The sequence below is a fragment of the Cetorhinus maximus genome, chromosome 11 (assembly GCF_964194155.1).
Source record: "Cetorhinus maximus chromosome 11, sCetMax3.hap1.1, whole genome shotgun sequence".
In the NCBI taxonomy this organism is placed as follows: Eukaryota; Metazoa; Chordata; class Chondrichthyes; order Lamniformes; family Cetorhinidae; genus Cetorhinus; species Cetorhinus maximus.
Genome location: NC_135889.1, coordinates 7473349 through 7489156, shown reverse-complemented (window position 1 = coordinate 7489156; position 15808 = coordinate 7473349). Strand labels below are relative to the sequence as shown.

The following is a 15808-nucleotide window of genomic DNA, read 5'->3' as shown; positions in this document are numbered from 1 at the left end:
TGGCAAAGCTGCTGCCAATCGGTCAGGTGGAGTGGGGCGGAGGTGGGTGGGGCTTCGGACAGTCAATGATCGCGCTACACACTGGTCATCCTAGTGGTGGCCAGGACTCTCCTGCATGTGTGAAGGGGCCTTCAGGCTTAACCAAGAGAGGTTCTTAGGACACCTATGCTAACCCACGTGTCTCTCTCTTTGTTCCCGCAGGAGGAGACCATCAGGATCATGGAGCCTGGTGATTTAAGGGTGTGTCTCATGGTTTACAGGGAGCTGAGAAGGAGAAGAGACCAGGGGAGGCACCTAGCTCAGCAAAAGGAGGAGCACTTCCCCAGGATGAAGGGGTGGCAGGGCCTGCTGAGCACGCAGATAAACATCCCCAGGGAGACGTCACTCATAGGCACCTCACTAGGCCCAGGGTCTATAGACAGCGCTTGTCATTCCTGCAGATGACTGAGAATCAGTGTCGCTGAAGACGGCACATGTCTAGGGAACAGGTCAGTTATATATGCCACCCACTGTGGGATTTATCACCACGGGGACATGGAGGGCATCCACTGCCAGTGGCCGTGAAAGTGACTTCAGAGCTCAATTTCTACACCAGTGGCTCCTTCCAGAGTTGACCTGTGCTGGATCTCACAAGCCTCCACCCACAAGTGTACCCTGGAGGTCACTGACTTCATCTTCACGCAGGTACAGAACTTTGTGCATTTCACCCGGGATCAGGAAAGCCAGGAAGCCAGAGCGCTGGGATTTGCCCAGATCTCGGGTTCCCCACAGCTGCAGGATGCAATTGACTGCACTCACATGGAGCTCAGGTCTCCGTGGCAACAAGCAGTCAACTACATCAACTGCAAGGTCTTCCACTCACTGAATGTTCAACTGGTGTGTGACCACCACAACACATCCTGCGGGTCTGTGCACGATTCCCAGGGAGCGTCCACAACTCCTACATCCTTAGCAGGTCTCAGATCCCTGGAATCTTCCAGGGTCTAGAGAGTTGGCGGGATTGGCTCCTCTGGGACAAGGGCTACCCACGGAGGCCGTGACTGATGACACCCATGTGGTGGCCTCAGGCTGAAGCAGAACGACGATACAATGAGGCTCATGCTGCAACCTGGGCTTTGGTGGAGCAAACGATTGGTATTTTGAAAATGAGGGTCTGGAGCCTCGGCAGGTCTGGTGGAGCCCAGCAATACAGTCCCGAGAGAGTGTCGCACATCATCGTCACTTGCTGCACGCTCCACAACCTGGCGCCTCAATGGGGGAGGCGCTGCTGAGGAGGAGGTGGAGGAGCTGCACGTCTCCTCCAATGAGGAGGAGTTGAAGAGGCTGACGATGATGAGGTCATCGCACTGGCCAGAGGAGGCAGATGCACTCGGGAAGCCCTCATAGCCACTAGATTCTTGGAGGATGTGACGAGATGCAGTGAGGACAGTCCTGACATCCTCACCTTGCATCTGTGAACGTTTGACTCGTGTGTGGCTGATGGCAGCGCCCATACCCTCAGTGCTCAGGCTCATATCAGGGAGACGCAGTGAAGGCCCTAATAGCCGCTCGATTGCAGGAGGATGATGACGACATGCAGTGAGGACACTCCATTGATCTTCACATAGCCTCCGAGAATGTCGGACTCCTGTCTGGCTAAAGGCAGCTCACTTACACTCTGTGATCAGGGTCATATCATAGAGACGCAGCTGTGAAACTTTAGAAGCATCTGACCCTTTGTCAGCCTTCAGCACCTGAGTCCTTCGGAAACACAGTGTCACTGGTCACAGATGCTGATGAAATGGGGGGTCCAGCCCCACCTCATAGCTGCTGAGAGCACACGGAGAGAATGTCGGAACTCTGTGACGCCTGCCCACAACATTCTGGCAGTAATAACCAGCACCATCGAGGCACAGGCATCAGTAATGTGTCCAGTGAGTGTGAAGCCGGACCATCACTGTGGTCTGAAGGCCGCACAGAGAACAGGGAAGAAGCCCTGGACAGAGACACCTGCCTTTATCTTGTACGTAAAGCTTTCACATCTGAGTGACACGAACACTGCTCATCAGAACAAGGAGTCACAGGCAGGGAGACGTTCTTGGGAGTTTATGGGCAATAGTGAACATTATGTACAAGTGATTAACACCCGTGTCCAGGCTGTGCAATCTCATCTTCTTAGCCTTCCTAACCCTGCTCTCCCAACATCCACAGCGGAGGTGGAGGCAACCTGCTGACTGCTACACCCTGTGATGACCTTGATAGACATCCTCTGGAGGGCTGAGACCTAGAAGGCCCTAGTCCGCTCTCGGGGTCCTGCTGTGTGGCAGTGACACCCTCCTTGAGCTGTGGAGCTGGAGCTGCTGGGGTCACAGGAGGAGGGGATTCAGATGGGCCGGACACTCCCAGAGTCACCTGGGTAGATGGGCCCGGAGTGTGAACCTGCTGATCCTCCTCCCTATGGGTGCCTGAGGGCCCCTGGCTGACTCTTTGAGGAGAAGGGGAAGCTGGAGTGAGATTGACCTTCCCTGCGCCTCTTGCATTGACACTGTTGGGGGCCAGCTATGGTGTCAAGGATGGAGTTCAGCCCACGCAGCAGTACAAGATCGATGTCCTGGACCAAGGTCTCCACGGTAACTGCCATCCTACCAGTGTTGACCTCGGTGTGTTGGCCGGCACTATCACCTCAGCCTGAAGACGGACGGACTCCTCCATGGTGCCTTGCAATCTGAGGAGTGCAGCGGACATCCCTTCCTGATGTTCCCGAGCTTGTCTTTGCAGCTCCAGCCACTGTGACATGACCGAGTCCAGGAGCTCGTCATCTGAATCGGACTCAGCAGATTTCTGTCTCCCGCAGTCCTCCGAGTGCCGGGGACCTGAGAAGTCCCTGCCTCCGCCTGCTGTGGATCAGACAGTGCGATGTGCTCACCAGATTGTCACCCCGAGGCTACTCTAGAACTAGGTCCCACCAAGGTCTGTGTCTCTCTGTGCTGGTGGAGAGTGTGGGTGAGCGCTGTGACGAGTCTTCAATTGGGGTTTCGTAAGATCCTTCTTCTGCAGTGTCTTCAGGGCTTGAGTCGAGGACCTGGCTCATGGACCCCCTTGGCTGCTCCCCAGATGTGCCTGCGAAAGTGAGGAGAGATAATTAGTGCATGGAAGGGGGCTGCGGAACAGGGGATTCACAGCATGGTTGTCTGATGGATGTTGCACTGCTGGATCCTCACTTCATAGAGAACCTCACCATCAGCACAGGAACAGTCCAGATCATCGCCAGCCAGCTGGATGGCTCTGTTTTCAAAGCCTGTGAGGACCTTGATTTCAGGCATTCCTCCATCGGCCTGCAACCTCTCCCTGTTGTTGTGTGCCAGCTTGTCCTGCATGAATAGAGATGGAGAGAGTGTAAGGAGGACGCCTGCCAGGCCAGATGAGAAGGATGTCTGGCATGTGTGGGTGGTGAGTGGTGCCATGGACAGGATGAGGACACAGTCCGCAGGGCAGATGAAGGTGTGTGTGAGAGAGTGAATGGTGATGTTCATTGAACTGACAGTGAGTGAGGTCCCTGTGGATGTGTGGTGGGTTTGTGAGTGTGTGAGTTGAGGGTGATGAGAAGAGTGAGTTACCCCAGTGGAACGGAGGAGATCATTCATCCTCTTGTGGCACTGGGTGGCTGTCCTCTTTTGCAGGGCAGTGGCACTGACCACCGCTGCCATCGCCTCCCATGCTGGATTGGTGACCGTGTTTGCTGGTCTTTGCCCAGAGCTGGGGGTAGAGGACTTCGCGACGAGCCTCCACCGTGTCCAGTAGGTGCCTGAGGGAGACGTCTCTAAATCTGGGGGCAGCATGTTTCGTTCCTTTGGCAGCCATGACTTTCCAGCAGCTTCCGACCCCTTGGAGAGTGTGCAGGGGCCCTCTTTATATATGGTGCCCCATTAGTGAAGGCCTGCTCTGACGGTGAAGCAGGCAGCTCAGAGGCCACCCCGCCAGCAACCCAGCAGGTTTCCTGTGAATGCATTAATAATGGGGTGGGACACACCAGGGATGGGCCGATACAGCCCGAAAACCCACCATTGCAGCCGGCGGGTAAAATAACCTTTGTCACGCCTACTACCGCACTTAGTGCAAATCTGGGACGATTCTGCCCAGAGAGAGAGAGTGACAGAGAGAGAGAGTGACAGGGAGAGAGAGAGAGAGACAGAGACAGAGACAGACAGACAGAGAGAGAGAGAGAGAGACAGAGACAGAGACAGAGACACAGAGACAGAGACAGAGACAGAGACAGAGAGAGAGACAGAGAGAGAGACAGAGAGAGAGAGACAGAGAGAGAGAGACAGAGACAGAGAGAGAGACAGAGACAGAGAAAGAGAGAGACAGGGAAGGGGGGAGAGAGACAGAGGGCGGAATCGTCTGCTCCCATTGGCGGCAGACGTATATGGCGGCGTGAGCAGACAATATGGCAGGAAGACCAAAAATCAATTTCACGACGTCGTGAAACCAGTAAGCAATCGTCCACTCCGCCTGTCAATGGCGGGACACGGTTCCTGTCACCGCTGTTCGCGAACTTCATTGTAATACATCTGCATATCATTATAATGTCGATCTGTGCAAGTGGCCTCAAGATGGTGAGGGCTGAGGAGGCAGTCTCCAGAGGAGATGAGGCCAGATGGAGATGTGAGGGTGTGTGTGAGAGAGTGAGTGGTGATGTCCCTTGAGCTGACAGTGAGTGAGATGCCAGTGAATGTGTGATGGGCTTGTGAGTGTGTGGGTTTCGAGTGATAAGATGGTTGCCTTACCCTGGCAGCACGGATGAGATCACTCATTCTCTTTCTGCTCTGGATGGCCGACCTCTTCTGTGCCGCGTTGGCACTGACCACCACTGGCACCTCCTCCCAAGCCAGAATGGTGAGACTGATGGGCGTCCTCCGGCCAGAGAGGTGGGTAGAGGACATCGTGGCGGGTCCCCACAGTGTTCAGAAGATGTTCCAGGGATGTGTCACATGCATCAGGTAGCTGGACTCTTCTTGGCTTTTGGGGCTATGTCTTCACCGGTGCCCTCCTGGGCTGGAAGCATTGAGAGGTGTGAGCGCGGCTACATTTTAAATATGGCGCCCGGTGTGACGAAGCAGCGAGGTGATGGTGTAGCGGCTGAATCAGAGGCTGCCCGCCATGTTTGCCGGGAATGCATGATTAATGAGGCGGGATTGGGACGATACGGTGTGAAAGCCCACCACTGCGGCCAGCGGGTAAAACATCCTTTTTCCCGCCCGCTACCGCATTTAGTGCAAACCTGGGATGATTCCGCCCAGAGAGAAAGGGAGAGAGAGAGAGAGAGACAGACAGACAGAGAGAGAGAGAGAGAGAGAGACAGACAGAGACAGACAGAGAGAGAGAGAGAGAGAGGGAAACACAAACGGTGAGAGAGAAACACAGACAGAGAGAGAAACAAAGGCACAGATAGGGAGAGAGAGAGATAGAGAGAGACAGAAAGTGACAGAGAGACAAAGCGACACAGACAGAGAGAGACAGAGTGAACGAGAGAGTGAGAGAAACAACAACACAGATAGAGACAGAGAGACACAGAGACAAGGAAAGACAAAGGCACAGATAGAGAGACAGAGGAACTTTAATGTGGGTGACTGCCCAGGCTGGGGTGTGGAGGTGGGGGGTGAAGTCCGGGGAAAATGTGAACACTTCGCTCCAGTGCATTGGGCTCCGTGTGTCTAACTCCCACACCCCGCCCCCAGCAACCCTCACCCCGCTGCTCCACCTTGGGCAAGGCAGGTTGCCAACTTCATTCTATTAAATCACTCAATTAGAGTAATATTAACGTGTTTTGCAGTTTAACTTTGGCTCCATAGGTTTCCTGGAATTCTCCAGTTCAAGATAAGTGGGAAGAAAAGGACAAGTGAGGTGATTAAACCAGGACGGGGAAGTGTGCCAGCAAGTATTCAGCTGCTTTATTGCCTACTGTTGCTAACTGGAGCCTGTGGCCACACTTTCCCAGTAGCTGTCAAAGTCACCTCCGCCCTCGACGTCTTTGGCTCCGGGTCCTTCCAGGGATGCGCTGGAGCCTGGGGACACTGGCAGGCTGTCACAGCCAGCGAGGCTCACAGATGTGTAAGGGTGGCTGACGGGTTGTTTGCCAGGGTCACCAATCATGTCAGCTTTCCCTGCGATGGTGTCAGTCAGAACCAGCGGGCGCTTGAGTTTGTGGCTCCCACTGGCTTCCCACAGGTACAGGGCGTCATCGCCGGCATACACGTGACTCCCTCCCCAGATCACCCAGGAGTGTTCGCCGACCCGTTAAGGGTTTGCGCTCCATCAACGTGCAGCTGGTGTGCAACCACATTAAGATGTTTCTGTGGGTGTGCGCAAGACTGCCACCCTCACTGACCTCTCCTCACCGTGAAGCAGAGCGGCCGGCTCCCTGCTCAGGGACAAGGGACTGATGGCAGCAGGAGCCCACAGAGTGAGACCCAGGAGCGATACGGCGAAAGCCATCAGGTGTGTCAGCAAACAATCCATCAGCAATGCTGAAGATAAGCTTCAAGCGCCTGGACAGATATCTGGAGCCGTCCTTCGGTTCACACCAGGCAGCCAACTCCAGGAGGGTTGTGGTGTGGTGTGGTGTGCTGCACTCCGCACAACATCACACAGCAGCAAGGTGTGGAACTGCAGGAGGAGCAATGTGCAGAGTACAGGACTGCTTCAGGCAATCCTGAGGGGGAGGAGGAACATGAGGAGGAGGAGGAGGCAGCAGATAGTGACACGGATAACATGCCACCAGCACCTCGCTGCCCGGCATGACTCACGAACGCAAGGTTCACTTGGAAAGGTTGTATCAGCTTGTAGCTGGGAAGCAAATCAGCAATAGGCTGAACTAACTGGATTTTAATGTACCTGATTGATCAGTTAGTCAAATCTGTTAACTTGACAACTTTGAAATGGGGCCTAAACTGACCTTCTACGCGGTGTTTGCCGGCACTGTCGAGGCCTTCTGTGCTTGGTGGGCATCGCGGGGACTGGGGTGTTTTACTGACCCTGTTAATCACGTTTTGGTTTAACGTTTGCAAGTTTCCTTTAAATTTTGCCTTTGTTTTTGCAGTTTCCCTTTAAGGGGCTGCTTTTTTGCTTTGTCCCTGATTTTGTTAATTTAGTTTATTTTGGTTGACTCAAAAAAAAGAGTTAAGCTGACCTCCTGTCAATCTTGGACACTGAGTTTAGTCTGAGTTTAGTATTGACTCACGCTCAACTGTGCTACAATAATACCCTCAAACTGAATTTGTAACCTGAGTTTTAACGATCTTGTCAGTTATTAACAAGTTAGTAACATCAGCTCAATTGTTCTGCTACTTTTAATGTTTAATAGTAAAATGCTAAGTCCGTTAACAAAGACCAGTTAATTTAGGAATTCGTGGTCTGACCTTCTTCGGAGCAGATTAACTCATTCATTCAGTTGTTCCTGGTTGTGTAAATGCGAATAGAATTTGGACCAGTTGATGCGATGAGGTCAGGCCAGCCAAATTTGGGCATCTGGGAATACAATCTAAACGTGGAAGGGGGAATCTCCCAGTGGTGCTTTGATGAGTAGGTAGGGGGAATGAGGAGCTAACAGACCCTGTAAAACAAGGGCCCCCCTACTTCCACCTGTCACTGTGTCTCATTGACATTCCTGTATTCAGAGGGGAGCGATAAATGGTTCTATCAGTCACTCAGGGAGTCCGAGTTGCTGTAGCAACATACATCTTTACCGGCATATTGTGGACAGAGACTCCAGCTTTCTGTCACATGGCTGACCAGGAATCTCCCCTACGCTTACCACCTGTCATTGGCGTGCGTTGGAAGGATTTACAGGTTAACACACAATCAGCTTGGCCCTGTTATGAACACGGCTTCCCTGGCCATCAAGTCCTGGAGTGGGATTTGAACCCAGGGCTTCTGGCCCAGAGGCAGGGACACAACCCACCACGCCACAGGGCCTCCATCAGAGGCCAATCCTGAAATACAATTGGGCCCCGAAAGGCATCTTGTCGCCAGAGACAGAGATCAGCCCCCTCAAGGTGCCACTGACTGAATGGGAAAAGAGGTTTGAAGAAGAAGAAGGATGGGCGAGAGGTGGAAAGAAGGAGAAGCAAACAGATGGAGATAGAGTGAGCGAGAAATAAACAGGGAGAGAGAGAGAGAGAGATTGGGGAGAGGTTACAGGCAAGAGGTGAGAGGAGTGTGGAGTGAGCTGCGATATTCCCAGTTGCACTTTCTGTATTTTAACCCAGGGTCAGCTAAAACTACAATAGTCTGAAAGATGAGCAGTGAACCAGCCAGAGGAGGAGTGGGGAACACAGAGAGGCAACGTCTCAACCTAAACTGCTACTCTTTACAGAACCCACAGGGCTGCTCCTCCGTGGCAAATTCGTCCAAAAGAACACTCACCTTTTCCAAACATGGCCCAGTTTCTGAGGCTGGTGAGGTATAAAGTGCTCTGTCAAGAGAAAAGAGGGAGAACCATGACAGGACTGGCCCAACATCACCATCAGAACACCCACCATCACCAGATATACACACAAACCACGTCATGTAACATACCCACCTCAACAGACACACAACCAAACCCCAATATATCACCCCCAGGCTAAACTCCAATACCTCACCCAGACTGAACCCCAATATATCACCCCCAGGCTAAACCCCAATACCTCACCTGGACTGAACCCCAATATATCACCCTCAGGCTAAACTCCAATACCTCACCTGGACTGAACCCCAATATACCACCCCCAGGCTAAACTCCTATACGTCACCCGGACTGAACCCCAATATATCACCCCCAGGCTAAACTCCAATACCTCACCCGGACTGAACCCCAATGTATCACCCCAGACTGAACCCCAAAATATTACCTCCAGGCTAAACTCCAATACCTCACCCGGACTGAACCCCAATATATCACCCCCAGGCTAAACTCCAATACCTCACCCGGACTGAACCCCAATGTTTCACCCCAGACTGAACCCCAATATATCACCCGCAGGCTAAACTCCAATACGTCACCCGGACTGAATCCCAATATATCAAACCCGGACTGAATCCCAATATATCACCCCAGACTGAACCCCAAAATATCACCCGGACTGAACCCCAATATATCACCCCCAGGCTAAACTCCAATACGTCACCCGGACTGAACCCCAATGTATCACACCCGCACTGAATCCCAATATATCACCCCAGACTGAACCCCAAGATATCACCCCCAGGCTAAACTCCTATACGTCACCCGGACTGAACCCCCATGTATCACATCCGGACTGAACCCCAATGTATCACACCCGGACTGAATCCCAATGTATCACACCCGGACTGAATCCCAATATATCACACCCGGACTGCACCCCAATATATCACCCCAGACTGAACCCCAATATATCACTCCTAGACTGAACCCCAATATATCACCCAGATTGAACCCCAATATGTGACCCAGACTGAACCCCAATATATCACCGAGACTGAACTGCATTATATCAAACCCAGACTGAACCCCAATATATTACCCAGGCTTCCTCCCCACCCACCCCGCAGTCCCCGGATGGGTGAGTGATTTTGGGGCATTTACCTGTGCTGTAGTTCGGGAGTACAGAGACTCCGGGCCAGCTCTCTTCTGTGGGAAAGCCCAGCACCTGGAAATAGATTCCCTGGTCAGATTCAGAATGGTCACCTCCAACTGCAACCTCTGCCGTCTCAAACACTTTACATTCACATGTGTAGTTTCAACGGCCACCGTTCAGACTCACCGTGGTCGATCGCGGCCTGACTCTCCCCGCGTTTGCGCTCAGTGAATGGGGACCCAAGGAAGGGGCTCTATCCCACTGAGCCACTGGGGTTCAGGCAGACGTGAATCAAGGTGTCCGGAGCTCCCTCTGGAAATGAATGCGTGCCAATCTGCACACGTGCAAATCAGGGTCAATTCGGATCCTGATGTTGGGCGGAATTTTGGGGCCCCGTCGCGATGGGAGGGGCCATAAAATTCCGCCGGGGTCTCTGAACTCCACACCACTGCTGCCCTGCCTTGAGGCATTCAAAGGCGAGAGAGGTATTCAAAGGCGAGATTCCACCGGCACAGTATAGACATGACCCCACAAAGAGAAAGGGTGGTACTGCCAAATCTAGGGCCCCCTGGCTATTCAGAAGCATACAGGCCAACATCAAGCAGAAAACAATGCTTATGACAGTCACAAAAGTCTTAAAACTGTAGAAAGCCTAGAGGAGTATAGAAAGTACAGGGTGAAGTAAAAATGGAAATTAGGAAAGCAAAGAAAGGATATGAAAAATAGCATTGGCAGGTAAAATCAAAGAAAATCCTAAGATGTTTTACCGGTACATTAACAGCAAGAGAATCACGAAGGAAAGGGTAGGGCCTATCAGAGATGTACATGAAACTTGTGTGTTGATGCTGATGATGTGGACAGGGTTATCAATGAGTGCTTTGTCTCTGTCTTCACTAAGGAGAGGGATGATGCAGACATTCTAGTTAAAGAGGAGGAGTGTGAAATATTAGATACAATAAGCAGAGTGAGAGAGGATGTACTGGGGGGACTAATATCCTTGAAGGTGGATAAACCACCAGGGGTGGATGGATTGCATCCCAGGCTGTTGAAAGAAGCCAGGGAGGAAATAGCAGATGCTCTGAGGATCATTTTCCAATCCTCACTAGATACCGGTGAGGTCCCAGAGGATTGGAGGGTCTGCGAATGTTGTATCATTATTTTAAAAAGGGTGCGAGGGATAGGCCAGAAAATTACAGGCCGGTCAGTCTGACTTCGGTGGTGGGCAAATTATTGGAAACAATTCTGAGAGAGAGGATAGACTGTCACTTAGAAAGGCACAAATTAATCAGGGATAGTCAGCATGGTTTTGTTAGGCGAAGATCGTGTCTTACTAACTGAATAGAATTTTTTGAAGTAGTAACAAGGGGGATTGATAACAAGGTCCCACATGGCAGACTGGTCAGGAGAGTGAGATCTCATGGGATACAGGGGACTGTGGCAGGTTGGATCCAAAATTGACTCAGTGGCAGGAAACAAAGGATAATGGTCGATGGATGTTTTTGTGAATGGGAAACAGTTTCCAGTGGTGTTCCACAGGGCTCAGTGTTGGGTCCCTTGCTGTTTGTTGTATATATTAATGAGTTAGACTTAAATGTGGGAGGCACGATTGGGAAATTTGCCGATGACACAAAAATTGGCCGTGTACTTGATAGTGAAGAGGATGGCTGTTGACTCCAGAATGATAGCAATGGTTTGGTTGAGCGGGTGGAGAAGTGGCAAATAGAATTCAATCCGGAAAAGTGTGAGGTAATGCATTTGGGGAGGGCAAACAAAGCAAGAGAATACTCAATGAACAGGAAGTTATTGAGAGGGGGTGAGGAAGTGAGAGACCTTGGAGTGCATGTCCACAGGCCCTTGAAGGTGGCAGGACAGGTGGACAAGGTGGTCAAGAAAGCATATGGAACGCTTTCCTTTATTGGGTGAGGTATTGAATACAAAAGCAGGGATGTAATGGTGGAACTGTATAAAATGCTGGTTAGGCCACAGCTGGAATTTTGTGTACAGTTCTGGTCACCACATTACAGGAAGGACATAATTGCTCTGGAGAGAGTGAAAAGGAGATTTACAAGAATATTGCCAGGACTTGAAAATTGCAGCTATGAGGAGAGATTGGATAGGCCGGGGTTGTTTTCCTTAGAACAGAGGAGGCTAAGGGGTGACCTAATTGAGGTGTACAAAATTATGAGAGGCCCAGATAGGGTAGACAGGAAAGACTTGTTTCCCCTAGCTGAGGGGTCACTTACCAGGGGACATAGATTTAAGGTGATCAGTAGAAGGATTAGAGAGGACATAAGGAAAAACTTTTTCACCCAGAGGGAGGTAGGTGTCTGGAATTCACTGCCTAAGTTGGTGGTTGAGGCTGAAACGCTCAACACATTGAAAAGGTACCTGGATCTGCATCTGAAGTGCTGTAACCTGCAAGACTGGAAAGTGGGATTAAAATGAGTGGATAGTTTATTTTTTCTCTTTTTGACCAGCGCTGACACAATGGGCTGAATGGCCTCTTTCTGCACCGTAACTTTTCTATGGTTCTATGGATTCAAACCAAGGCCCCCACCCGTTTCCATGGGCCTTCGATCATTCCTTCCTCTCAGTCTGAGCTGGGTTCAAACCCTGATTACAGCGTTGCTGTCTGAGTCATTGCAACATCGAAAGTCACTTACTGCCCAGATTCTCTGCAGCTGCTCCGTGATATCAGAGACACCGGGGAAAGCCGGACAACCTTCCACCATCTCAATGAATATACAGCCTGCTCCCCTGTGAAGGAAGGACAGAATTACTCACCATAATCATCACTGCAAGGCAGAGGCAGACACATAGCCATTAACTGATTTATAAAGGCGGGGTATAACCGAGGCCTACACACAAGGCTTCTCACTAGTGCCTATGGGAATTTGGGTTCACAACATCCATGTATTCCAATGAAGCTCGCTGTGAGAGTGTGTGTGTGTGTTTGTGTGTGTGATGAAGAGATTAATGTCGATAATGTTATTGGAAATTATATTTTTAAATAGAGTTTACTGGTGTCTGTGTCTGTGTATGTGTGTGTGTCTTAGTTGGATTAAAGTCTAGTCTGGGTGCTTTGATGTATAGAAAGATGTAGGTTTGAAATGGTAATTGGGTAAACAGTAAGGAAGTTAGAAGGTAAAGTGTACATTTGTTGAATAAAGCACTCAAGAGTGGGGGTAAAATCTTGCACCTAGCTAGGAGATGCCAAGCGATGTGTTTATATTACTAATAAAGTTAGTGGGAAGAAAATGTTATTGTTAGAAGATATGATGTTAAAACCCTAGTAATGCAATGGGAGATTTACATTCAATGGAAAAGCTATGTATAACCAGAAAGGAGTTTGTGTGTGAGAGTCAGGGGCATTTAAGATCTATCCAGCCTGTAAGCCTGCAACTGTGTCTGCAAGGAACCTCATTTTGAATTCATATGGTCAAATGTGCTTTGCCTGGGGTCTTTTTAAATCTATGGGTTTTACTGTTGTCTTAACAGGGTGTGTAACTGAGAGTCAGATTAATTAGGGGATTTTTGTAGTCATTATAGTAGTAATTTTGTAGACATATGTATGTGCTTTCAATTTTTCTGGTACTAATAAATGTTTAATTTAGCTTTATAAAAAACCTCTTGAGACTCAGTGGTTTTATCATTACTGAATTCAAAGCCTGTCATAAAGAGATATTAATGTCTATAATGTTATTGGAAATTATTTTTAAATTGGAATTGTAGTAGGGTCTGTGTCTGTGTGTATTTTAATTAGATTAAAGCCAGCGAGATTGGGTACTTTGCTGTATAGTAGTTTGAGATGTTAAAATAGAAGGAGGAGAAGGTAAAGTGTAAATTTGGATTTGTTGAATAAACCATTCAAAAGAATGGGTAAAATCTTGCACCTAGCTGGGAGACGCCAAGCGATGTGCGTATATTACTAATAAAATTGGTGGAATGAAAGGATTATTGTTAGGAGAGGTAAAATTTAAAAGCCTAGTAATACAATGGAAAATTTACATTCTCAGGGGAAGCTAGGTGTAAACGTGTGTAAGTCAGAGGCATGTAAGATCTAAGCAGCATGTAAGCCTTACAACTGTATCTACAAAGGAACCAAATTGCAAGGAACCTCATTTTGAATTTGTAAGGTCAAATGTGCTTTGCCTGGTGTCTGTCTAAAGTCTATGGGTCATTGTTGCCTTGGTGAAGATTTACTTGGGAGTGATTAATTTAGGGGTTTGTTTAAAAGTTATTATGGTAGTAATTTGTAGACATGTGTATGTGTTTAATTTGTTGTTAAATTAATAAATGTTTAATTTAGCTTTATATAAAAAACCTCTTGAGGCTTGGTGGTCTTATTCCTGAATTCAGAGCTGCATCTCAAACATACCAATTGAAAATATAGGTTATAACAGTTGTTCAAGTTTCCCTCTGGGATTTAACAACTCAGTTTTTACCCAACTGCTGTGTCATAATAGCATGTGTGTCTGAATTCTTGGTTTGGGGTGGGGGAGGTGGTGCAGAGGGAAATCGGCACGCAATGGGTTAAAATGGCTGTCAGTTCTACTCAAGAAAGTGCATTGTTAAAAATGAGACACTGAAAAAGTGGGGAAGTCACTGATTCAAACCTTAAGGCTCTGGGACATCGGTTGGTCACTTGTTAGGGGCGGAATTTTACGTTCTGCGGGCAGGTTGCGCACCCGACCCGAACGGGCATAAAAACGCTCGAGATGACGTTGGGCGGAGTGTCCCGACGTCCTCGCGCACTCGCGAGATGTTTCGCTCGGTGGGCACGCATGGCAGTCAGAAGCGCGCCCGCCGACAATGAAGCGGGCAATTAAGCCCAACGGTGCAATTGTCTGCCATTTCTCATGGCCCGTCCAGCCTTACACCTGGAGGAGGGGCCAATCGGGCCAGGCGGCCTTCGCATCTTTTGATGAAGCCTCATCCAAGGGCGGGATGAAATCTCCGTCAGGGAATAAAATAAAAAGAAATACCTGGGGGCAGCGTTTTTGTGAGGCCTGCTTTCAGGTGCTTGATTGTGCTGCAAGGACAAGTTTTTTTTTTTGCAGCTTTTTTTCGAGCCGGCTTTCATTATTTGCAGGTCCGCAGCTGCCTGAGGCGGCCGTCTGCCTTCAGGGGGCTCTCTCGAAGCGCTCGCCTGCACCCGCAGTGCCATCGTTGCCCGGCCGCTTCCCGCCCCACCCCCATCCACCCAGGCAGCGCTGAGCTTTTCAGCGCGTGTTTCACGCTGACTGGCCGTTAATTGGCTAGCCAGCGTGAAATCGCGGTCGGGGGCCCGTTTCCCGATCGCTCCCAGGCCCGCTGATCGGGCGCACCCAACAAGGGGAAGATTCAGGCCTATAAGGTGCTTCGGTGGGTCATGAAGCCACGGTAACGGAATCGCTGGGAGAGATTTTGATGAGCATGAGAGTGCGTCTTCTTGGCTGCGGGTTAGCTAAAGTCTGCCTTGTATGTCTAATAGAGTATTGTAGATAAGTGTTAGTGGGCGTAGAATTCAGGCATCAAAAGCTAGAATTGGTAGAAGCGTTTGGAGCAAACCATTGTTTGCTACGGTCAGGTTGGCATGGTAACACTTGGCACCGGAGTCCTGTAGCGCATTGTGAGCTCAATAGTGAAGAATCGTGTTGAATCATTTGATTGAAGTGACTCATGTTGGGTTGCGTAACATGAGCTTGCTAAAGTCAAGGCTCTGACACTCTGACTGTTATAACTGACAGTGCAAAAGAAAAATGTAACGAGAAAGCAGTCTAACAGCGCTGAGTTAGCTGCCCTCACCCAGGCCCGAGAACTGGCTTCAGTGCCCCTGAGGTGGAAAGGCCAGCTACCCCCTTCCCCCCCACCCCCAGCTGTTACCCTAGTGACCGATGCCGGACGTTGGGTGAGGATGGCTATCTGAGCCGCAGAGATAGACAGGGTTAGGGGGGTGGAAAAAGTGTGGAGAATTTATGTCCACATCCCTTCACATGGAGAGGAGGACAGAATAATGGGCAGAAAATTGGCAACTAGACCGCCAGAACAGGGGGCGCGGCTTTCGTTTAGCCTTATACCCCTTACAAAATGGGGAACAAATTATTGACAAGATGGACGCTTCCAGCAGGAAGGTGAGCTTAGGTTGCAGAGATAAAAGGAAGGCTTGCATTCATATCGCACTTTTCATGACCACCAGACATCTCAAAGTATTTTCCAGCCAATGAAATACTTTTGAATTGTAGTTATTG

General features: G+C 49.9%; 1 protein-coding gene across 1 annotated transcript in view; it reads right to left on the bottom strand.

Annotated features, from left to right (window-relative positions):
- The window catches only part of cdk15 (cyclin-dependent kinase 15), a 70061-nt gene that overhangs the window by 13532 nt on the left and 40721 nt on the right, over positions 1 to 15808 (bottom strand). The window contains exons 10-12 of the mRNA XM_078551447.1: positions 12242 to 12335; positions 9587 to 9650; positions 8352 to 8452 (exon numbers count right to left, since the gene is read on the bottom strand). Coding sequence (XP_078407573.1) covers positions 8400 to 8452; positions 9587 to 9650; positions 12242 to 12335 — 211 coding nt within the window. The 3' untranslated portion in view covers positions 8352 to 8399. The remainder of the gene's footprint in view (positions 1 to 8351; positions 8453 to 9586; positions 9651 to 12241; positions 12336 to 15808) is intronic.